The sequence below is a fragment of the Phalaenopsis equestris genome, unplaced genomic scaffold (assembly GCF_001263595.1).
Source record: "Phalaenopsis equestris unplaced genomic scaffold, ASM126359v1 Scaffold000926, whole genome shotgun sequence".
In the NCBI taxonomy this organism is placed as follows: domain Eukaryota; kingdom Viridiplantae; phylum Streptophyta; class Magnoliopsida; order Asparagales; family Orchidaceae; genus Phalaenopsis; species Phalaenopsis equestris.
Genome location: NW_018165365.1, coordinates 42459 through 69617, shown reverse-complemented (window position 1 = coordinate 69617; position 27159 = coordinate 42459). Strand labels below are relative to the sequence as shown.

The 27159-nt window shown below is 33.9% G+C and overlaps 1 protein-coding gene across 1 annotated transcript; it reads left to right on the top strand.

The window, feature by feature from the left end:
- Positions 1-19234: 19234 nt before the first annotated feature.
- LOC110032341 (subtilisin-like protease SBT1.6) lies at positions 19235-21981 on the top strand. The gene has a single exon (XM_020735935.1). The coding sequence runs from the start codon at positions 19304-19306 to the stop codon at positions 21647-21649; it is 2346 nt and encodes a 781-aa protein (XP_020591594.1). The 5' UTR covers positions 19235-19303; the 3' UTR covers positions 21650-21981.
- The last annotated feature ends 5178 nt before the right edge of the window (positions 21982-27159 follow it).

The window sequence follows — 27159 nt, the reverse complement described above, 5'->3', positions numbered from 1 at the left end:
TTAGGTTTTGATGCGAGATGTTAGCCTCCAGGTGGAGAGATAAGAGGGAACTCTTGAGTGAAAGCTAGTATCTTTCTTTCCTAGCCCGTCTTCAGAACTATTTGAACTTTAGATTAACTAGTGTTCTTTATAATATCTCTAGTAATGGTAAAGAATATAATTGTTCTTATTTGTCATAATCTCTCTCAATACTTGTTTTACTTTTACACGTCACTAATTTCATTGCATGAGGAAGAATACTTTTAATACATTAAACCCCACTTTCTGATTTTCACTAAGTATTTTAGTTTAGGAGTAGAATTATTATTATAGTGATAATTGTAAGATATAATCAAAATCAAACCTTTATCCAAGCTAGGGTGTGTTATTCTAGACTAGAACTTCTCTTGAAAGCCGTCGTGATTAACCTCGATCTCCGTGGGATCGATATTCGGGGCATAATCAGAAAACCCTATATTACTTGATAACGATACATATAATTGCGTAGAATCCCTAAAAATATAATTGAAATCTTACTTTGCTTGGGATCAAGTTTGGGATCAAATTTTTGGTGTCATTACTGGGGATTAAAATCTTTAAGTAGTGGTGTCAACTTCATAAATCCTTACATATAAAAACTATCGGGATCAGTAAGCGCACCTAGTTTGAGTGCACCAATTGAAAATGTTAGAATTTCTTCTAAACTCATATGATTATTATGGATCAAACTTAAGTGAATTTAAAAGTTGAATTTGCTCTATGAGTTTAATTGCACCTAAATTGGTTTATTATGCCTAATACGTTTAGTCCACCATGAGTTGAGCCTTGAGATTTCATTGAATTGATATGTGTTTGACCATACCATCAAGAATGTGTAGTATAGGTCAACATCAATGGGCCATTTGAAGCATTAATGAGCGAAATTTGTTTAATGAAAAACTTAAAAGGTCATGTCATAAAATTATGCTGTAAGGATCTAAAGCATATTAAGAATAACTTAATTTCTCTTTAATTGAATTTTGAATCATAACCAGTTCATAAAATAGCTAGAGATGAAGCTTAGTTCAACACTGTACATTTTCTTAAGAATAATTAGGTTTTAATTAGATGGGTCTAAAGTAACTAATTTAAGAAAAGTTGGTCAGCATGAGCATGTAGGATCTTTGGAGATGCTAGTATTCTAATAGATTCTTTACTTGCTATTGGTTCTAAGTACTATATCGATCTTCTTTGTTTTCCCAACCTTTAATAAGGTGGGTCACAATAGCTAAAGGTAAGTCCAAATTGACCTAACTATTCATTATAGGAGTTAAGCCATTGAGGCTTAGATATAAATAAGTCATGGTTCAGTTCATCCATGCTAGTCACTTAAGTCATATGACCATTTTTATGTTCGTTATGTCAAAGAATGATAAAAAAAATATGAAAAGTACAATCTATGAAGAACAAAATAGAATATGTCACATCAATATCATCTATCGGTCATTCAGTGACATAAGGTTATGAGTATAGGCTTTTAAGCCCAATGAGAGTCATATTTTGAAGGACATTTAGTTTAAGTATGGTTTATACAACGCAATGACAGGATAAAAGCACATATTATCAAAAAAAAAAAAAAAAGGCTTGCAACTATCTTTAAAGAGCTATATTATTAAAGTAGTCAATTTTTGATAGTCATTAATCTTATGGCAATTTTCATTATGATAATGATAAAATTTTCTCAAATTCAATTTCTTTGGTCATTCGTAAGAATTTTAGGTTTTTAATATAATTTTATCTTTAAATAGATGACTAAAGCTTATGAGGGGCACCAAAAAAAAACTAGAGTTTTAAAAGTGAGAAAATAGATATGTTGCATCCTATCAAAGAGGCCCTCCTTGAATAGTTGAACTTTATCAATGAAAGCCATTAGAGCACTCACAAAGATGCTCTTATTTATATTATTGATCATGAACTTTTAAGGATTTTAACAAGAAGTTCAAGCATTACCTTAGGCGTGTTTTCCTGACTAAAAACTTGAAGTGCATGGGTCGCATATGATTAAAGTTGTGTGTGAGCATTCTTCGGTCAAAATAAAAAAACCAAATCAAACCATTCACATTTAGTTGGTTTGGTTTGATTTGATTTTGAAGTAACGTTTGGTTTTCCATTTTGAAAATTTAATATTCAACTATTGACTTTTGGATAGGTTTTGAACTTCATTAACTTAGATAAATTATAGGCCTAAACAAAACATTAGGTTTGGAAAATTAAATTCACTTGAATGGGACAATCCATCACCATACCTCTTCTCTTCTTTTAATCTAATGTTCTGAGAGAGAGAGAAAGTGTGAGGAGAATCTTTGTTAGTAAAACCTTAAATTTTAGGAGCGATTACATACACATCACATGAAACATTGCTAGTTACAAATCTGGCACCATCTTTCACCAACTTTTCAAATGCTCGCTCAAATATCAAAATTCACGATAAACCCCCACCCATATTTTTCATTTTTTCAATGATTTGATCGTGACACACATAAATATACTGGTTCAATAGTTCAAAAACATCACATGAGTGCTAGATTTTATAAATAGCACTGTTTCGGGTGCTATTTATATAATTATCCCTATATTTTAATAATTTTAGGATCAATACTAAGTTTGAGTTTGTTTAAAATTGAAATGATTGAACCATATCATACAAGAAAATTTACATGCATAACACAGAATTCTCATGCATTTACATATCTCATGCCAAAACTTTGATATATACCTGCATACCACTTTTCCCATGCATGAAAAAAGGTGGATTTGAGCCGTGAACATTAATAATTAGTGGTAGATTTGATGTGAGAGGAAAGAAATGAGTGGTATGTGTGTAAATATGAAGATTGGACTGGGAGATATGTAAATACAGAATAGGTGAGGTATTTGGCAATACACGTGTCATTTCTTAAATTTATTGATGTTGATAATGATAGTCTTTATGCCTGAGTGGCATTTCTTAATTTAGTATTTATTAGACACGAATTAAGACAATAGAGTAGCAAGATGTCAATTTGGCTCGTTGTTCGTGAACAGCTCGTGTTCGGCTCGTTAAGCAGCTCATGTTCGCGTTCGACTCGTTTGGATCGTGTTCTAATTTGTACGTGAAATATATATTATATATATATTTATGTCTAAGTTTAAATCATAACACCTCATGTGACAATGTGGTTAGTGTCTTCTTTTGTATATATTTGATTCAGGTTCGAATCTCACACTTTACATCTATTTTTCTCAATTTTAGTTTAACGAGTCAATTTCGAGCCAAACACGAGCCGAACACGAACACGAATATTTAAATGGAGCCGAACATGAACACACTGTTCACGAGCCGATTTCGAACACGAGCTATTTCGAACGAGTCGAACACGAGCCAATCCTGAGCTCGCTCAAGCTCGGCTCGTTTACAGCTCTAAGTAGCAATGCCACCTTGTTAGTGTTATGTTACTTTTATAATTAGAAAGGATTAGTTCCGACAGATAAATTAATTTTACTTTTGATTTAATTTGATTAAATAGAATTTTAATGCTTAATTAAATTTATAAATTCTTAGTAAATAGATGATTATAACAGTATGTTATTTTAGTTATAGATTAATCATAATTATTATAATATTTAACATAGTTAAATGACTGGCAAATTTTAAAACACTAACTTAATTAAATTAAAATTTTCTTTATTTAAATTGATTAAATAAAACTTTTTATTTAATATTATTAAATAAAATATTAATTAATAATTAATATAAACAAAACAATAAAAAATACATTCAATTAAATTAGCCTTACTATTTTATCAATAATATTTAATATTAAAATCTTAGTTAAAATAATATATTTAAATTTTTTAAGAAATAGTCAAAATAGTTTATCATATTTTAATTGGATTTATTAAGTTTGGTTTTATAATGTTTTTAAAATTATACTTCATTAAATCCTTCTTACTCTTATTTAGTATATATAATTTAAAAAATTTTGATTAATGAGAACCTATTTAATTATATTTCTTTAATAGTAATTTATAATAATTTAAAATAAAATATATTCTATGAATAACTATTAATAATGTATTTATTTTTATTAATATCAATTAATTAATTAACCATTTTTATAATTAATTAATATATTATTATCCAATATATTCTATGAATCATACTTTGTGCTATTAATTAAATATCATTATTTAAGTATTTAATATCTATTTATGAATTTATGAAATTATTTTTAAATAACTTTATATGAAAGCCATGTATTTGTTTGAACTTGTAGCTTGTTTGTTAACACATTAAAATGTTCATTCAATTAACATAAATAAGTCAAACCGAATATGATCATAAAAAAACTTTGAACAAGATAAATATAAACACATATGTGAATGATTGGGGCGACCTTTAGCCGACTATGAACATCTCATGATATAACCAAATTAAGTCAAATCCATCACATATTACTGATCAAAATTGATTTGACACCCTTAATAAATTTTGATTTATCCATGGTTTAAAAAATCGAACCGGACTGGATGGGTATATATCTGTTCAACCGTGAAACTGTCATTCTACCGGTTCAGTCGAAGCCCAAAATAGTTTCTGCGTAGAATTGAAATTGATCAAAATCAGGGACTAAAGTACGAATTCTTATGATTTTATCTATCTCACACCCAAACTCTCATTTTTACAAATCAAGCGCCCAACTTACGGATTTAACAATAAAATCCACATTTTCATCCGTAAGTTGGCTGCTATGTAAATTTTCGTAAATTAAAATCTTATTTATTTAATTTATAAAAGTGAAAAGTACATCTACATACATACCACCCACTTATTATGTAAACTCTTCTTTTTACATTTGTACCACCCAAAATTTTCATACTTCAAATAATTAAATACATATTTTTATGCCTACGCAAGATCTCGTGTATGCAAAACTTGAAGTTTAGATTTTATTACAAAAGAAATTAGTGGCATACATATTTTTATTATGTTATTTAAAATATATTAAAATAATTAAATTTTTATTACATTTTTTTAGTGCAATCTGCTCCATCCTCCATTTCAGGAGAAAATTTTATGCACGTAAGACGTACGCAGCGCTGCGTACGTCAGAGATGTTATTTAGAAGGTATTACAAGGTTATATCTACGTTATACCTCCTGTGTCCTCCCAATAACTTACCTGTAACCTACAAATATATCAAAACAGAAGCGCGAAACTTACTAGAAGGTAAAAGTAGGTTACAGGGAGTACAACACATCGTACGTAGCGACGTATGTAAATTTTTCTCCCATTCCAGTGGTGGCCCGATTTTCAGGTTTTGCCAAAATTAAAACTGTAATTTTAAATTTAGAGCGGTCGCCCGAATTTGACTCATATAAACCTCAGCCCAAGATAATTCACGGCAATGACCAGAGATATAAAAGCCCACACAAACATCATTGATAATAAAGTGACCCCTGTCATAATCTAATCTGGTCATTAGGCCCACGGCTGGCCCATTTTTGAATTGTATTTTAATCTAACAAATTCACACCAAATTATATCTTTAAATGAAAAATTCACAGTCAAACTTTTATATTTTTATTTGAAATCTTTATGTTTTGGGCCCAAGAATGCCAGCACTGGCCTTTTTACAATTGCTCTTATTAAATCTATCCTCATTAATTTTGATGTGATTTGGGCCCCATGAACGGTCTATAACTCCTTTCTCTTTTATGTAGCTTCAGTTGCTTTTTATTCCCTTTAAGTTTGCACTCTAATTTTTTGGAATTTTGTTTGTATAAAAAACTACAACTTTTCAATAACATTGTTCAGAAGAATATTTTCTTAAAATATGTATAAATAAATTCCTAATTTTTTTAATAAAATACTAATCATAGTGTTTGAGAACATTATTGCATGGAGAAAATATCTCAATTCACATAAAGAGAATAGGAATAATTGGATTTATATATCATTTAGAGGACGTATGAGATTAATGAATGTATTTTGTTTATTACAAGTTGGTGTTTATAAATAAATTTGAAGGTTTTTATGATAAATTGTCTCAATATAAGGTTAAAATCAATGATAGCAAGACTCACTCAATTGACTGAAAATTCTCTAATGTTGATGGCCCTTATTAATTTTCTTATTTGCTGCACTGTATCTAGAAGTTTTAGAATAGATACTTCACCTGGTTTTATCTTTTTCCTTGTTTTTGCTCATTCTTATCATCTTTGTGGCATTTGAGTGGTCAGTTTCTGCTTTTGGATGTTCATGAATAGATTTACTTCTTGTTTGAGAGCAACATCTACAATGGTTCGTAGACTATTTTTATATGGATGACCCTTATTATTTTTTTCCTACTTGTTGCACGCTTATTTTTTGTAGTGTTTGAATTTAGATGTTTTTGTACTTAAATAATTTAATTTACAAACATTTTAATTAGGATTATATGCTTTTGTATTGGATTGCTTATATTTTAATGTGATTTCCTTTCTGAGGAATATACAACTGTCTAATTAGTTGTCATTTTTTACAGATGTGCCAAACCAGGTTGGATGGCTGTGTTCGAGTTTGACCTGAACTTGACTTAACTTGATTATTTCAAAAATTCTTATAGTCTTGCTTGAGCTGAGTTCCCTTAAACCTATCTTACTCGTACATTTATGTAACATGTTTAATATATGCATGATTGTTATATAGGTCAATTTTGAGTTAATTTTGGGTTAGTGGGTCAGTTCGATGTTAATTTTTTGTTGGAGGGTCAACTTGAACTTAACCCAAACAAATTAATGTGTTGGAATTTTTTACACAAAGTAGATTTAATAATTAATTAGGTCAAACCAAATAAAAATTTCCAAGTGGGGTACAAGCCGAGTTTCTTGTCAGGTCAATTTTGACTCCCTTACTCTTCAGATAGAATTGTAAGCCAATGCGTGGAACAAATTTATATGCTTTGAGGTAGGTGTATGAGTCCCCTTTTAGTAGGGTTATATCATATGAGAATGATAAGTTTCAATATTAGATTTAAATTTGTCGTTAAATGCATTCCATTCTTTAATCAATTTTTTTTTAACAATATCCATATTCTTCTATCATTTTGATAGAAAAGTAATACCCATTTTCTACTAAAAAAGTTAATTTAGTCTTAATAAAATATATCTAAAATATTTAATTTAGAACATCGGATAGTGTTTTAAGCATTCTTGAATATTGTGGTATCAAGTTCCCCTTATTTATTCTCCATTGGCCACTATATGTAATAATTTCATTATCAAGTTGAACATGATTTGAAATTTCAATATCACATATGTCATCAAACTATAAAAAAAATCAATCTATGGGTTTAATCCTGATTTGTTCATGAATCACACCCAATGAATAGAGTATAAGTAGAGAGGGAGATGAGTAAACAATAAAAAATCTTATCAATCGTGTCTTATTCATGAAATGATCTCTCTATTTACACGAGGAGTGTACAACAAGATGATGTTACATGTTTCCCCTACTTTAATGAGGTTTATACTAGGATATTTCTAGTTTTTTTATATGTATGAGCGTTTCATTCGACTGCTTTCTGGCTTGGCTGGCTAAGCTCAATTTGATTTATATCAGTAGGCTGAGATTCACTCGGTTGGATGGAATTAGCTTGGACCGTTGAGTTTGGTAGGTATGAGTCGGTCATTTGAAATGATTCAATTATCAATCCTTGACCCCTGATGAGGGGCTTCTAGATGTCTTTGGGGTGGTTGGAGGTGCTAAGGAATTGAATCTTCCCTAGATCGGCTTGTTCTTGTATCCTTTGATCATCTCTGGTGTATCTCACAGTTCGGCAAGATTGCTAATTAAAAATAATTGAACACTATAATCAAATAAAAAAATTTTGTTTCTTTATTGCTTAAAGGTGTCAGTGAGTCAAAGTGCCTTGTGAGCTAGCTAAAGCTCAACTAGTTCATGAGCTCATTAGTTGAGCTTGTTGAGTCGTGAGCTCAAATTATTCATCATGTATTATATAAGCTTAAACTTGAGGAGGGCGTTCTCATGGGCTCACATGTTAACTTATTTAAATTCTTATAGAATCCAAGATTTTATTTCTCCTTAGTTTGATATAATGGTGTGGAATACAATGTACAAGATGTTAATGCTAAGAAAATGGACTAACAACTAGATCAAAGCTAAGAGATTAGAGAAGAATCAATGTCTAATGATTAAAATCAAATTGAAACAAAACGTGCACTATGAATTTTCTAGTAAAAGTATATTAAGTATTTTAATCTTTTAAGTAATTTTCATGTGTTGCAATATCTCATTGGACACATAAAGTGTAATGTTCCTAGAAAGAATGAGTGGCAAGCATAACAAATGAGGGAGTGGTTATAGATTGGTTCGGATTGTTATTCCCACTTACCTCCCTTTTTCTTCTTTCTCATTTCCTTTATTTGAATTGTGTGAGTATATGGAGTGCTGTAAAAAATATATGATATATATTTTTTTGTGCTAGAATGAAGTGATTAGTGGTTATTAATGATAAATTTTTGGAGTGAATTCCAATTATAGGGAGGCTTTGTGGTCAAACCATATTAATGAGAAGTTTGGTGATTTTTCCACCTCAATCACTTTGATGAGTTAATCGGTTATATATCTAAGAAAATTTTTGTTCTTTTATTATGATTTTGTATTTGATTTTTACTTCACCCAAGAATGCAAATTTTATATAAAAGAAAAATTTTCATACAACACTTTCAAGACCCTAATGTAGATGTCAACCATCCTTATGTAGGAAATATACCTATTTTACTTCTAGGCCCCATTTGTTAACCTTAAACTAATCCAAAAATTATGAAAAAATTAATTTTAAGACATTATTTCACCATGCTAAATTGTTTTCCTTATTTTTTATATAAGGTTATAAAATTTCTAAACTCAATCGAGTCCATTAAACCATATTCGAGTTTATGGGTACCTAATCTTAATAAAACAAATACAAAAAAAATATTTATGACTTCTCCAAAATTTTAAAAATTTTCTGATCAAAACTATACTTAAATTATTAATAATTCCACTTTATTTTAAGGATTTTTGTTCTCTAATTATGCATATCATTTTCTTTATGTCAGCTATATGCTTTAGGGTTGGTTTATTCAAGTGCTTACCTTAGCAACTTTTGGCTTCAAAATTAATTTTTACACTAAATATAACAACATGAAATCATAAATTACCTTATTAGGTATATTGGAAAATACTTTCACTCATATTTTGTTGCTCCAAGTATTCCAACATATGACCGCATTTTGTTTGGTATCAAAGACTCATGTTGGTGGGAGACTACAACTAGTTCACCATTTTAAAGGTTGAAGCATGAAGAAAAAATTTGCAAATAGTGAAAATTAAATTCTAGCAAGATAATTTTCTATACTTTGGTATTAAAGAAAATTTATTTTACTAATATTATTGAGCTCCAACAAAGAACTCTTGATATATTGCATATAATAGACAATCTTATAGATGTTTATATTTCTGCCAACTAGTTTACGCCACTTACAAAACCCAGCCTTACCTTGTGAACTTATCCATAAATTTACATCTATTGATTTTTAAACTTTGGAATAGAGTTCTCACAATTAAGTCTTTGATCTAGGATATAAATTTTTTTTTGAAAAATGAAGTTATATTACTTATGGTTTTGTTTTAAATTGTTTTGCCTTCATATTTGTCATTATGGTTTTATGTTTCCACTCATTATTTTAAATTAAATTAAAAGCTAAAGGCATTTTAAAAGGTTTTCATCATCATTTGTGATAATATTAGAATTTTTCATTTTATTTTGAAAATAAAGCAATTGTGTTTGAAGCTATTTATAATTGAATGAACATTATATAATCATGCCTCATAAATCTACTAGCTTGAAAGGTAGAATAAATGACACTCCATAAGGATAAAATTTTGATAAATTACAAGAATACATCATGAAATAATCTACTTAATTTGAAACCTCAACCACCAGCGCTTAAACTCCACCCTTGGCCCCACAGCCACCTAATCCTCACAACCTAGATGAAGAATTTATGAAATACCCTAGAGATGATCATCTAGCAAGGAGACATCCTTCTAGGAACTCACATAAGAATGATAACTTTAAACTTCACGAATCTTTGAACGAATCAATCACAAGGTGAAAGTACAAGTACTTACTCATGATGGAATCCATAATCTTAATAAGTTATTAGATTAGTTCCCCTAAATGGATGATTTCTATAATTAATATCAAATAAGTTTACAAGTACTTTTGAAACCTTCAAAAAGTTTTTAGCAGCTACTAAGCATAGCAACCTAAACACAAATCCCAAATGGAACTTAGACACCACCTCAACTTGGCCAAGCAACCATGCAACCCTAGAGACCACACTTGCCAAATTTCTAGCGCCCCAGACCATAGCTAATCAAGAGCCTGACACTCTTGTACCAGACAAGAGGCGCAAAGGTACCCCTCTTCCATAGCAAGACTGTGTTCCTAGTGCAAGGGTGCAACTCCTTCCCATTTCAGTGTTATTTCTAAGCGTATGGCCCAAAGGAACCAAGCAAGGGATGCCTAGGTGCCCCACTTATATATGCGCATTAGTGTCAGGAAGAGCGCTTACACGCTCTTTCAATCCAAGCACAGCACAATGTTACCCTAGCAATCAGAACTCCAATGCTACACTTCAAAACCTCGATGCTGATGAACCAATTGGTGGGGGTTAGAGTAGTTTCAATTTGTGGTAGATTTGAGTTGTTGGGATTAAACACTACACAAGCAAATTTTTTAAAGAATATATGGGCTCTCTCTTTTGGTGACTTTAACTTCTCTCATTTTTCAAGGGTTATTTTGAAGTTATTTTATGAGTGTGTCAGCAGGCGGATTTGTAGAGAGAGTGGAGAAGACTTTGTGAGCGACATTGGAGAAGGATTTGCAAAAGACAGACTGAAGATATTTCAGGTGTAATTTGTGTTTATCATCTTTTGAAACTATTTTTAATTGCTTTGATTTGAATGAAACTAAGTTTGGATTTTGTGTTTCAAAGTATTAATAGGAACTAAAATTTTTATTTATCTTATGATTTGTGAATAGGAACCGAGGCATTAATGAATGTTGTGACTTAATCAATTTCATGTTTTGGTGCAATTTTTATCCTTCTTCTATGTGAAACAGGTGTCGTTCAATCCCTACCCCCATCACCCTCAAGAAATATAAAACATGGTTATCCCTTCATCTCTTCTCACTCCACCAAATTAGAGCGTCGAGCAACAGAGAGAGAGAGTGTGTGTGTGAGAGAAAGCTAGATGGAATGAGAGAATGATAGTTTGAGGGAATTAGTATCAATGAGAATATATGTGTTTGTTCTGTAAGTATGTAAAATTTAACGTCAATTATATATATATATATATATATATATATATATATATTAAATATTGGACGATGCTTCTATATATATTTTATATTTAGTTTTTTATTCAAAATATAAATATTAAAGGAGAAGATTTACATACATGCCACCCAGTTCTTATGTATTTACATATCCAATACCAAAAATTTAATTTTTTACTCGTGTAACATCTATTAATCTCATTTCTTAAAAAGTAAAACAATGACATTTTGCTAAGAAATTTTGGGTGTCATAAATGCATAAGCATAAAGTAAATAAGTTTAAGACGTTCAATATGTAAATTTATAAGAATTGTAAGAGTATGAGGTGCAACGGCATAAGGAACAGCTTTTTTGTGGAAAAAATGGTTTTTTATTTGAAACAAGGGTGCAAAGAGTTAAGGGTCTGTTTGGATAGCTGCAACTTATCAATAAGCTGTTGCGCAACAATTGCCATAGAAAGCTGTCGTGGATCAACTTGCTGACTAATTATTTTTTGCAGTTTGAAACAGTTGTGCTGCAACTGTTTCTGGACAAATGATCAATCTGTCTGTGTAGTAATATTGTTTGTAATAGAACTATCATAGAAATATATTTGATGCTTAAGAAGTAAAAATCTACTTCAAAACAGTACAAAAAATAAGCTATACACCTTAATTAGCAGTGAGTATCATGATTACCAAAATAAATAAAAAAACTATTAAAATAAATTTAATAATATGACATTAATATTTTTAAAATGCAGATGGTTTATGTCAAGAGCTACGCCGTCCTCCAGAGATACTATCTATTTTTGATCACTCTCGACAGTGAAATCTACCAGATTGTCTGCCCATAGGAAGAAATCACACTTCTCCGTGATTCTCTGCGGGTGCCTGTAGAACTATCTCACGAAGTTATGTGGTTTACGTGACGTCAGCATGGAAGTCTGAAATTCACAATGTCACAACAATCCTCGGGAGGTCCCAAAAATACTATAGTTCATCTTTTCTGAATGTTTTAAAGGACAATTCATTAGTCATAACAAAAGTTTAAATTAATAAAAGAAGTAATTAATTACATTTTTGTGCAGACAGATGGTCTCAAAAAACTCAGTATACCAACCAACAAATCTGTCAGTACAAGAAGATAACATACCTTTTAAAAAAAGAGTTTTTGGTTGCCTTGAACTAACTTAATACCAAGCTTGTGTGTTTCACATATGAATATTACTAAATAAAACCATCCATAAGAACCTCGAAAACCGTATCACTGAAAAAAAAAGAGAGAAACTTGATTGCCTTCAATAGGATTACACATGTGACACCAACGAATACCGATAAACAGTATAAAAGAACTTATAAGGTCAAACGTCTCATCATGGATCTCTCAAACTCATTAAAAGAAAAATAAATTAATTGTAAATGGCAAAAACCTAAAATAGCGCACAAAACTCAATCAATCAATATTAAATATACAAAGAACATAAATAAATAGGAACTGTACAAAATAAATAATTATAAATTGATAAAAGAAGTAATCAATTATAGTTTTGTGCACGCGTGAGGTGTCAAAGAAATTAGTAAACCAACCAACGAATATGTCACTACAAGAAGACAGTAGACCTTGTAAAAAGGGGTTTTTGGTTGTCTTTAACACACATAATACCAAACTCGTGTGTCTCACATATTTATATCACCAATCCAGAAGAACCTTAAAAATCGTTGCACTGAAAAGAAGAGAGGAACTTGGTTGTCTTCATTATAATTTCAAATGTGACACCAACCAACAATGACTAATCGATCTTCTAGAAGAACACATAAGGTTAAACATCTAATCATTGATCTCTTAAACCCACCAAAAGAAAAACAAATAAAATGCAAATACAAAAAAACACTTACAAATAACATAAAAAACCCAAGCACTAAACATCAAATATACAAGGAAAGAAAATAAAGAGGAGCTGAATAAATACAAATAATATTGAACAAAGTACAAATAATAATATAATAAATATTTCAATCACTCTCCAATTATTGCATCCAAAATTTTTTCCTCAATTCTGTCATCTCGCTTGCAACTTCCCCGTTTTTAGTACAGGTGGCGGAAGCATCATTCTCTAGCTATGACAAAGAATGTCCAAGATGTTAATTAAATGTCTTGGCAGGTATATGCTCATGATCATCGTTTGCCCTATGGAAGTCGATATCATTGCAGAAAGAATGCCGTCGAATGTAATTGTGGAGAGTCATTATGACAATCACAATCTGCAGATGTTTGAGAAATGTGTAAGATAACATATCGTCGAATATAACTCCTTTCTTCTTCTAAACACAAAAAGTCTTTTCAATAACATCACGTAAGGAGGTATTGCTTTTATTGAACATTTTTTTTACCTCGTGTTACATTGTTTGCTCGCTCAAAGTCAGATATTTAGACTCTTATATTAGAATAAGGCTTAAGATACCCTCGCTGCAACGGAAATCCAACATCAACCAAGACATTTTTATCAGATATGTATTGCATGATTAGTATTGAGGGAAAAGTGAATTACGAGAGTAGCTAAGTCTCAAGCGTACCTATGAGAGGATGTGGGAAGTTATATATGTTATTCCGTGTTGCAGCTTTAAAAATTCTACTATCATGTGAACAACCCTCCCAACCGTCCATGACAAAAATGAAACACATTTTGAAGTCACATATGATCATGACATTCTGCATCGAGACCCGCAACGACCGATGAATGTGATCTTCTCATTTTTTTGAACACGTGCATCAACGTGTGTTCCATCAATTACTCTAATAAATTCTGGAAAGATAACGATGAGTTACATAATAATGTTATTTTTTTTGAAAACCGAATATAATAAATTTCAGACAATGTCTTAAAGAATGACATATAACGTGCATCATGTGAAATCTCTGTGGGGGTCCATTCGAACGTAGGATCTGTTGGTTTTTTGACTTATGAAGAAAAACTGACAAGTGCTTTCAATCCAACTAAGAACTATCTGCAAATTATTTCAGAAGAGTGTTGAAATCGCTTCATTGCTCCTTATATTGATTCGTTTTGCAATAATATGTAGAGGGTTATTGTCAACACCTCTCGCGAAGTCGTCTTGGAAGAGCCATGAAGTCCATGATTTTTGTGTAGTTCCTCCAATAGATCGTTGAATACCGCCCGTGTCAAGTGGAACTTATTGTTAAATCTCACTTGGTGGCCCGTAAGCAACTCCCCAACCCATTTGTCCTCAGCATATTAGGATGTCATGCAAGGGGAGTGATCTATGTATGAGTTATATTATTTGTATATCAAGCATACGATAACTACAACTTTTCTTCTGCATCTTTCTCTGTTTGCATCCATATAGATCAGCATCGTATTGGCTAACACAAAAGCATTAATGAATTAGTTATAATCATATAATGTTACAAACAACACAATAAACATATAAGCATCACTAAATAAGCCATGTCTCAAGCAGTTGAAATATCCAAAGCAAAATGAAAAATAATACACAAACATAAATATCCCAAGCGATTGTAAATAAAAAAAGTCACTCAAATATTCTTGTGATTATAATAATATTGTAGGTACGCCACCCTACGGTCATCATGCATCTTGACGAAAAAATCTCTACGAGTTAGATCTTCAAACAAATCTATCACAAACAAGTACAACGACAACTCAAAGTTTTCTCTAGTTGCATTCAGAATTTGCACGACCTGGTCGACAGAAGTTGCTTGAGATGTGTTGGGTTTAGCGCTGCATGAAGCCACCAGCTGTGATATCAGACTTCTTAGAAAAGCAGCTCCAACTTTCTTCTTATTCTCAACCCGTGGAAGCTTAGAACGACAGATGGACTCAAGTTCATGGAGGCCTGGGTTAGGGACTTTGGCAGAATCACCCGATTGGTCGGCTCCTAAGGTTTTGGAGGTGCCACCAAATCCTATCTCACTGGGAGTACCTGCATTGTTGCCCATAGCAACGACACTTCCACACATACGATCCAACTTCTCCTCAAACTCAAGATCAAGTCCACTGAATTTAAATTTCTTTGTATGAGGCACCACCTAAGATTTCATATAACATTTACATATATTTTAAAACAAAACGAAATTAATCAAATTAAGGGACATGTCAAAAATGCTTGCTGCTATTTTTTTTGCCCGCCACCCCTATGAAGCATCAATTGTTCGCTTCGTCGGATCCAACACCAGGCCTGTTGATCCTCTAGTTTCAATTCCTTTCAATTTTTTCAATCCTTCTTGAGCTGATCCCATAACACTCAATCACACCACACACACCACACACCATCAAACACACCACAACAACACATCTACACACACCACCACACCTCTATAAACCCTCCACACACCCAATCACAATAACACATCCACACACTACACCAGCACACACACCACCACATCTCCACACACTCCACCACAACTCCTCACTTCCACGCACCCCATCACACCACCACACCATTATACACACCACCACACTTCCAGATATCTACACACACCACACCACCACACCACACATTAATAGCCTAACCACAACTCCACACCACTACACCACACACAATACACTATCACACACGCCACAACAGCACATCCACACGCAACACCACCACACCTCTATAAACCTTCCAAATTCACACACCACATCACCAAACTACACATTAGTAGCCTAAACACAACACCACAACATTGAAAACCACTACACCACGACGCACCACACATTCTAACAATATGCAATTTTAACTACACTAATGATGTGACAAAGTTCTATTTATAGTTTGAATGCAACTTCAATTTGGATATACTTACTTATTGCTTACCCATGGCCTCTTCCTTTCATTTTAAGAATATTTTCAACTTCTCTTATTTTTTTCATGATATGAAGAAGGAAACTTCTGCAATTAAAAACTATAAAAATCTTATAATTTTGGCAAATACATACATACCAGATCAAATCACCACACCACAACATCACGACACACTATAACACTTCATTCTAACTTAAAAACAAATCCAACACCTGCTCTTTTCCTCAAATTCTGAAACAACAGCCAAAACCATACCACACCAAAAACAAAACCATTCACAGATGCAAACCTCACCAGAAAGACAACACCCTAAAAATAAATCCAACACCTCACCATACCAATAAAAAACCAATCACAAATGCAGAAGTCTGAAACATCAGACGAAATTGAACCCCCATCAAACCTCCTCTTCTTCTCAAATTCTCACTCAAATCCATCACAAAATTCCAACTGAAACATCAAAACCGAAGCATCAGTAGCCTAAACCGTCCCATTATTGAATGTAAAAATCTCAAAAAGCAGAAAAATCAAAAATGAGTGCTACACTAAAAACACAAGAAACTCATCAAGCTAAACCACGAAGAAACTCTGTACAAACCAATGCGGCTAACCGATCAATTCCACTAAGAGAAGATAAGGGATAGAGGATACCAGAAAAAAGAAGCAAACGTTCAAAAACCCTCCTCACAGATGTCGAGGAACGAAGAGAAAGAAGACGAGCAAATGCAAGAAGAGGACGAGCGGGGCACAAAAGAAAACTCGAGAGATTCGGAGTGGTTTAGGAGGGGTAGATGAATATCGCGATGTTGGGGAGGGCACCTCAGTAAAAAAAAACAAGAAGAAACGCGGGCCACATGGTCAAATCAGCAAACCACATTTTTACAAAAAAACGTGACACGCAGTAGTTTGGACGCCACCCAAATGCCGCAATTTTGCGATTAGAAACGGCATCGCGGCTCAAAGGCCTCCCCAAACAGACCCTAAGTCTCCTCACGAGTAGGTTCATGTTCAGATGGAAGTGGCTTGCAAACTGAGCTATATGTTAACTTTGGAGTAAGTTTGTTCAAATAAATATTTTTATAAAATACATTTAAATAATAATAAAATTTAAAATTTTATTTATAAAATATTTTAAATGATTAAAAATTTATATTTTTTATTAATATCACATAATTTTCTACTATTTATCTTTATAATCATATATTTTATTTATCATTTTATAATGACATAAATTTAAATTAATATTATTTTTTTCTTTTTCATAACAAATAAATTTGCTTGAATAGTCCCCGCGGCAAATTTATGCTTCATCACCTTAACAATAATTTATGCCCATTATTTAAGTAAATATCATTTTTAATTAATATTTAATATCTCAACTAATTAATTGTTAAGCCATAACTATTAGCATTGTAACGGGACGGTTAAGAAACCCAAAGCATAAATGAGATTCTTCAAACTAGAAAGCAGCGCCCACTTTAATCTTATTGCTTAAACTTTTAATTTAATAAAGTCATAATAATTATAATATAATATAAAATAAATACACCTCCCAAAGCAATATTGAGTAATTATGATGTCCACTTAAACAAATTAAATGTTGCTCTCACCCTCTCTAAAATAAATGAATTATTAATCATAATTAAAAAAATGTAGCCTTTTCTCAAACAATAATTGGAATTCCATGGAAAAAAAAAATCGATATAAGTTATATATAATGCCAACCCGCCTTTCATTAATCATAATTAAAAAAATGTAGCCTTTTCTCAAACAATAATTGGAATTCCATGGAAAAAAAAAATCGATATAAGTTATATATAATGCCAACCCGCCTTTCTTACAAAGTCGCCCTAAAAATATTTCATAAAATTCCCCCCCCCCCCCCCCCCCCCCCCATAATATTTGATGCGTGCTAGAAAATTTACGGTGATAAAGTAACGGACTATTGTCTTAGTGTTGTACGAAAGTTCAGCACACACACACAGATGAAACAGAAACAAGTGGTGATGACTCCAGAAATTTTCCCGTGGAAAACCCGTAAAGGAAAAATCACGGGGTCTGACACAGTTGCGGAAATCTACTATTAATTGATGATTATAGAAATCCATTGTCCCACAGAAAGGAAATGATGATTATATTTTTCAGATTATAATGTTGACTGATGACATCTAGTTTGTGGTAATCGATGGTGGTTAGTGGTGATCGACGACGGTCGACGGTGCGGCGGTGGTCAACGGTGGTCGGCGGTGGACGACGGTGGTCGGCGGTGGTCGACGACGGAGGTTGATGTTGGTCTATGACGATCGACTGTGATGCTGAGCTGCAGTTTCTCCTCAATGTCTTAAGCTCTCTCTCTGGCTTCCCTCCCCTCATGTGAGGGGTGGGAGTGTATTTATAGTGTTTTGGATGCAATTAATGCAATAATATTAACCATTTTGATCGGATGATCCAGAGTTTCCCTCAGTCAAGTGACATTTAATGAACGTTAGAGTGTCTTAATGATGTCGTAATTGAGTGATTTTGGGCTTGTTGAATTTTTCTTGTCGAGACGCTCGATTCGAGAATAAACTTGCTAGTGTCACCATTTGTTTGACATTCCAAATGTGTCTGAAAATCTTGTAAGAGTGGTTTAATGACTTGATATGAGTTTGGTTTGACTCAAATTAAACTTGTTTTTATATCATTATGTCTGTGTCATTGAGCCGATTAGTTTGACTATAATTTTGTTGAAATCAGAGCTCTAATGAACTTTTATTAAGATTTGAAAGTTTATTATTCAAAAAATCATCTCGGGAATGACGAAAATTTGTTAGCGTTATTTATAAAATAATTATTCTCATAGATATAGATTATTTTATCACGTTATAATTTAACGAACATATGTAAATATATGAATTTGATAGGTAAAAAAAGAAAAATAGTTGACCTGAGTAAATAGTAATACTTTGAAGGGATGATTACCTATTTTTAATTCTCAATAAATAACTATCGCATATATTTAATTAAATAATCTCCTCGCAAGAGCTAAGCTGTTGTCAAGCTAAAACCCTGCCTTCAGATATAAATTCTCAAGCTCTACACTCCTCACTCCACTACACTTCAACCATGGCCGCCTCCTCCAACCCTCTCCTCCTCTTCCTCCTCTTCCTCCTCTTCCTCCTCTTCCAAACCCTAACCCTATCTGCCACTGCAGCTGACGCTGCGGATAAGAAGACCTACATCTTCTGCATCAACCATCTGAAGAAACCCTCCATTTTCCCCACGCACGAGCACTGGTATTCCTCCCCATCTTTCTCCGTCTCCGCTCCCTTCATCCACATTTACTCCACCATTTTCCATGGCTTTTCCGCTTCCCTCACCGCCGCTCGTGCCGCCGCACTTTCCAGCCACCCCGCCGTCCTAGCCGTCTTTGAAGACCGCCTTCGCCATCTCCACACCACTAGGTCTCCACAATTTCTTGGCCTCCGTAACCAGCAAGGCCTCTGGTCCGATTCCGATTACGGTTCCGACGTCATCGTCGGCATCCTCGACACAGGAGTTTGGCCTGAGCGCCGATCCTTCTCGGATCACAATATCGGCCCTGTTCCCTCCAGATGGCGTGGCACCTGTGAAACTGGACCAAATTTCCCTCTCTCGATCTGCAACCGCAAGCTCGTTGGTGCTCGATTCTTCTCCCATGGACATGATGCCTTTTCTTCAGCTGCAGGCGGTATCGGTGGAATCAACGAAACTTTTGAGTTCAGGTCTCCACGGGACGCCGATGGGCATGGAACCCACACCGCTTCGACGGCCGCCGGTCGCCATGTTTTCGGCGCTAGTCTGTCGGGCTATGCCTCCGGTATCGCTAAAGGCGTCGCTCCAAAAGCTCGCATCGCGGTTTATAAGGTGTGCTGGAAGGGCTCCGGTTGTTTGGATTCCGATATTCTTGCCGGGTTCGACAGCGCTGTGGCTGATGGCGTTGATGTCATCTCTATCTCTATCGGAGGCGGAGATGGAATATCTTCACCGTACTACCTCGACCCGATCGCCATCGGGGCCTTCGGTGCCGTTTCAAGGGGTGTATTCGTCGCCTCCTCCGCGGGCAACGATGGTCCGACCGCCATGTCTGTTACTAACCTCGCCCCCTGGCTCACCACTGTAGGTGCTAGCACGATCGATCGTACTTTCCCTGCCGACATCGTTCTTGGAGACCGCCGTCGACTCGCCGGGGTTTCCCTTTACTCCGGTCCAACCATCGACGGCCAAATGTACCCATTAGTCTACCCTGGAAAATCCGGCGGTCTACCAGCCTCCCTCTGCATGGAGAACTCCCTCGATCCGAAGCTCGTGAAGGGGACTATCGTCGTGTGCGATCGTGGAAGCAGTCCGCGAGTCGCGAAGGGCCTCGTCGTGAAACAAGCTGGCGGCGTCGGAATGATACTCGCAAACGGTATCTCGAACGGCGAAGGACTCGTCGGCGACGCCCACGTACTCCCTGCTTGCGCCGTTGGCTCCGACGAAGGCGATTCCGTGAAATCTTACATTGCCGCAAACCCTAACCCTACCGCTACCCTCGCTTTCCGTGGAACCATTATCGGAGTGAAGCCGGCTCCCGTCGTCGCTTCCTTCTCCGGCCGCGGACCCAACGGTCTCACTCCAGAGATCCTCAAGCCCGACCTCATCGCTCCAGGAGTTAACATACTCGCCGCATGGACCGATGCCGTTGGCCCTACCGGACTAGACTCCGATCACCGGAAAACCGAGTTCAATATTCTTTCCGGTACTTCAATGGCGGCCCCTCATGTGAGCGGTGCGGCTGCGCTTCTCAAATCCGCACATCCTTCATGGACTCCGGCTGCCATCAGATCGGCGATGATGACGACGTCTAATATCGTGGACAATACTCTTCGTCCGGTGACCGACGAGGGGACCGGCGAGCCTGTGACGCCATTAGGGTTTGGTGCCGGTCATCTCAATCTTTACAAAGCCATGGATCCGGGATTGGTGTACGACATGGACGAAGGTGATTACATCTCCTTCCTCTGCGCCTTGGAGTACGAACCCAAGATGATTCAGATCATCACTCACTCCCCGGCAACCTGCCCAGCGAAGCGTCCGTTGCCGGAAAACCTCAACTATCCATCGATCACCGTCGTTTTCGAAGGCGCGGCGGCGGTGAACCAGAGCAAGACGGTGGTGAGGAAGGTTACGAACGTCGGGTCGGCGGGGGTTGGAGTTTATCGTGCAAAGGTAGATATGGTTAGCGGTAAGGGGTTAGCCGTTAGCATTAAGCCAGGAAAGCTAGTTTTCTCGCCGGCGGTGACGAAGCAGAGCTTCGCCGTAACGGTTACGGTTACGGCGGCGGCTGTTTCCGGTCCAAGGTCGGGGGTGGATTATGGCTATTTAACGTGGTCCGATGGGATGCACGAGGTGCGTAGCCCTATCGTGGTCTCGAGGATCCAGCCGTTGTGATTATTAAATGCAAATAATTGTCGGTTGTTGATGCAAAAAAACAAAAAACGGTAAGAAATGTGTAAATAAAGGGTGTTTTTTTTTTTTGGTAATTTGGCTATTTGTGAAGGGTGGGGCCCAGGAGTAGGGCGTCTTTTAGGAGGGATATCACGTGCTTGGCACGTGTTAACGGAGCAAATATCTCTGCACTTATCAGGCTATGAAGTAATTAAGTGGGGGGCATGAACTTTATGTTGTGTACGAAAATGTATAATTATATATTTTGGGAGGCAATGTTTAGTTTGTGTTGGGGCTATTGTTAATCTTTTAATTAGTGGCGCTGTTTTTGTTAATTTTTGATGGTTTAGTTCTAATCTGAGATTATTGGAAGATGCATTATGTGGGTTCATGTGGTCCATTTGATGATTCTGACAGCCGTTTATGGAGACATTGGGGATGGGAAATATTTATCTAGATATTATCATTGAATATATATTTTAATTGGTGTTGGACATTAATAATTTTTATTGCAATAATTTAAAATAAATTTGATAATATTAAAATTTATCTTAATATAATTTGTATTATGATATACTAAACATGATGAAATTAATAAATAATTTTACAAACCTAAATAAATAATCTATTTAATAAATTTCAAATTAATTACAACTAGTATTATAGATTGATGTTAGATTATAATATGTTATTATTAAACTTATTATTAAAACGATTTTAGTTAATCATTTATTATAAAAAAATATATATCATTTATATATAGAAAATTTAATAAGTTGTTAAATAGTAATCGAGCTTATTCATGAACATTAATTATATTCAAACTTAGTTCATTTATTAAAAAAATGTTCAAATTTGTTTATTTATTGAATTCAAAAAACTTGGTCAAGTATTAATTGAGTCAAGTTCCTTATTCATCATGTGCATTGGTTCATTACAACCCTAACGATGGCAGTTAAGCTTAACTGAGCTCGGCTTAATTTTAATTTATTTTATAATTAACGAGCTTTAAAATAATACTTTATTTGAAAATATAGGGGAGAATTATCAATCATTAACTAGCTTTGTTCATTCATTGTAGATTAAAATATTTTGATTTTAAAAGTTTAATAAAATATTTAAAAAATCTCAAATAGTTGAAAAATTGGCTTTGGAGCATAAGGAGCTCTTTTTTTTATTTAAAGTGGACAATATTAAGGGTTTGTTTGGGGCAGCTGTAGCTTATTGAATAATTTGCTAATAAGCTGATTAAAAATAACCTGCTGACAATTTTTTTTTTTTTTGGGAAAGTCAGACCGTTGTCAATAAGCTCCCACCGCACCTATCTAGGTGCGGTGTGAAAATACTGTTTTTTGCGTTTTGAAAACACAGTTTATCCAAACAGACTAGGTGTATTTTCGAAACGCCACCGCACCAAATAAGCTGTCCCAAACGGACCCTAACTCTCTCCAATAATGTAGAATTAAAAAATTATGTAAATGATGGAAGGGGAATTGGGCTGTTCGAACTTGGAATTGTGGCGTCATATACTAAAATAGATAAAGTTATTATATATTTTCTTATATTTATATATTTTATTTTTTAAATGTATTTAATATGTATATGTATACATGTATATATGTATATGTATACATGTATATATGTATATGTATACATGTATATATGTATATGTATACATGTATATATGTATATGTATACATGTATATATGTATATGTATACATGTATATATGTATATGTATACATGTATATATGTATATGTATACATGTATATATGTATATGTATACATGTATATATGTATATGTATAGATGTATATATGTATATGTATACATGTATATATGTATATGTATACATGTATATATGTATATGTATACATGTATATATGTATATGTATACATGTATATATATGTATATATGTATAGATGTATAGATGTATATATGTATAGATGTATAGATGTATATATGTATATCTGTATACATGTATATGTATATCTGTATAGATGTATATATGTATAGATGTATAGATGTATATATGTATATATGTATATGTATATATATGTATTGTATATAGATATATATATGTATGTATAGATACATAGATATATGTATATGTATCTATATATATACATACATAGATATATGTATATGTATCTATATATATATATACATACATAGATATATGTATATGTATGTATATATATACATACATAGATATACATATCTATATCTATGTACATATATACATACATAGATATACATATCTATATCTATGTACATATATACATACATAGATATACATATCTATATCTATGTACATATATACATACATAGATATACATATCTATATCTATGTACATATATACATACATAGATATACATATCTATATCTATGTACATATATACATACATAGATATAAATACATACATACATACATACATACATACATACATACATACATACATACATACATATAGACATACATATATACATCTATATACATATATAGATACATACATAGATATACATATATAGATATATACATAGATATACAATACATCTATATACATATATACATACATACATAGATACACATATATACATCTATATACATATATACATACATACATAGATACACATATATACATCTATATACATATATACATACATACATAGATACACATATATACATCTATATACATATATACATACATACATAGATACACATATATACATCTATATACATATATACATACATACATAGATACACATATATACATCTATATACATATATACATACATACATAGATACACATATATACATCTATATACATATATACATACATACATAGATACACATATATACATCTATATACATATATACATACATACATAGATACACATATATACATCTATATACATATATACATACATACATAGATACACATATTATATATATATATATATATATATATATATATTAGTTGAGCTTCCTAGCAAGCTTATTTATTGTTGTTTAATATTAATGTGCCTGGTTCTAAATGAATCGAGAAATGAACTACTCAAGTTTGTTTGATTTGTTAATTGAACGATCATGAAGGAGCTCTAATCAAGCCAAATCATGAGTACCTTATCAATTGCTCGGTTTCTTTGCAACTAAATATTTATTATCTTCAATAGCATCAAGTTTATATTTGCTTCTTCAAATAAATAAGATTGTATGAAGTAATTAAACTTGAGTTGATTATGAAGCCAAATAAGGCCAAGCACTAACATTAATAGGTTTAGAATTAATGCTAGAAGCAATGCATTTGACAATCTTTATATATATTCTTTTGTTGAAAAGTATGTTAGATGTACACCTTGTAGAAAATAGACGACATAATAACATTATAATATGACATTCATTCTTTTCGTCATATGACTTACACCTCTTAAGAAAGTGAAAAACTTAGAAAATAATGGAGCTTAGTTTAAGCGATCAACATTATGCTTTAATGTCTTCATATATGAACAACTTTTCAAGATTTTCATTTATGATAAGTCTTATTTGTGTAGATCTTCACTAACTCATTTAGATAATCTTTAGTGCCATATCACCATTGTCAAAGAGCATATCCTAATGATACTTAAACCTATAAAATTCAATCTATCCAAATCTCAAATTATATTTTTAAACCTCAATTCCATTTTATAGTCTTGGATTATGATAATTTCAATCTCATTTTTTAGGATTGAAGTTCACTATTTTTATTAGAAGTTACTTATTTAAAAATTAAGAAAAATAAAAAAGGGGAAATCTAGTTTTTGAACACTTGGGTATTTGAGTTGATTAACATAACTTTCATTCTACTTGTCTTCATGTTGTGAGACATAAAATTTAGATATTTTTTGATTTTTTAGTTAGTATTTTCTTTTTGACATGTGTGGTGTATCTCCAAAGATACACCGCCACTTATTATGAGTTCTTTGTTGGCATGTTTTTCTTTTTCTTTTTTCTTCTTTTTTGTGTGTTTTTCTAAACAGTGTGGTTCTCGAAAACACAAATGTGTGTGGTGTAAATGTGCTCATGGAAGCAGTATGAGATAGTCGTACAATAATGTGACACTCAAGTGAATTCAGTCGATTTGATCTAGTCAATGACAACCGATCAGTCAAAGCGACAGAGGTGGTCGATCAAGCCCGTGTGGGCGACCGATCGACGAGAGATGGTCTATCAATACGATTGGGCTAGTGGCGGCCGATCGATCAAATATAGCTAAGATGTTCGATCGCGTCGATGTGGGCAGCCAATTGATAAGAGATGGCTGATTGATGCAATCGAGTCCGTCGCGGTCGATCAATTGAATAGAGAGAAGTCGGTCGATTGAGTTGGCGAGGGTGGCTGATCAATGAGAGATGATTGATCGATACGGTCTAGCCAGTGGTGATTTACCGATTGTATAAATAGAAGACGATCAATGGGGTTGGTCTGGATGACTGATCGTTGAAGGATGGTCAATCGATACGATTGGGTCGATGGTGGTCGATCAATCTTATAAACTGAAGATGGTCGATCGGGCTGATGTGGGCGGCCGATTGATGAAGTATGGTCGATCGATATGATCGGGTCAGTGGTGGTCAATCAATCGAATAGATCAAAGACAGTCGATCAAGTCGGCGTGGTTGGTTGATCAAAGAAGGATGGTCGATTGATTGAATCAGGCTGGTTGCGGCTGATCAATCAAATATATTGAAGATGGTCGAGCGAGTCGGCTTGGGCGGTTGATCGATCAAGGATGGTTCATCGATACGATCGGGTTGGTGGCGACCGGTCAATCAAATTGATGGAAGTGGTTGATCGATACGATTAGGCCGATGGAGGCCGATCAATCGAAGGATGGACCAATCAAAATGGTGGCGATCAATTGGTTGAACGAGTTGACAAAAAATGGTTGATCAAGTCGATTAGGTCGATGGTGGCTGATTGGTTGAAGCGATAGAAAAGTCAGACAAACTGATCAGGTTAGTGGTGGTTGATCGATCGAGCTGACAAAACGTGTTTAATGAATCGATCGAACTAACAAAACATTAACCAATCAAATCGATATTCATTCATGAGTTCAGTGGCTGGGGTGGAGATCGAACCAAAAGAGAATGGTCGTGAGTCGGGGCGGCTGATCGAACTAAAGTGATTAGACGATCGAGTCAGGAGAGTGATCGAATTAAGAGTAATCAAACATTTGAGTTGAGATGGTGATAAAACTGAAACAGATTGGTTGATGAGTCGGGGTAGCCAATCGAACCAAAGTGATCATGTGTTTAATCATGCAATTATGCAAAACATGAAAAATGAGCACGCAAGCCATACACCGAATGTATTTGACGACACGTCAAACTCATCATATCCACCTCACATAAGATCTAGGATTGAATTGATGGTGAGGTTACCAATGTCATTTTACGCGAGGCAACATGACACCCACATCTATTTGCCCAACTTAAAGCAAAGGGTTTCTCATGAGGAGAACTCTCT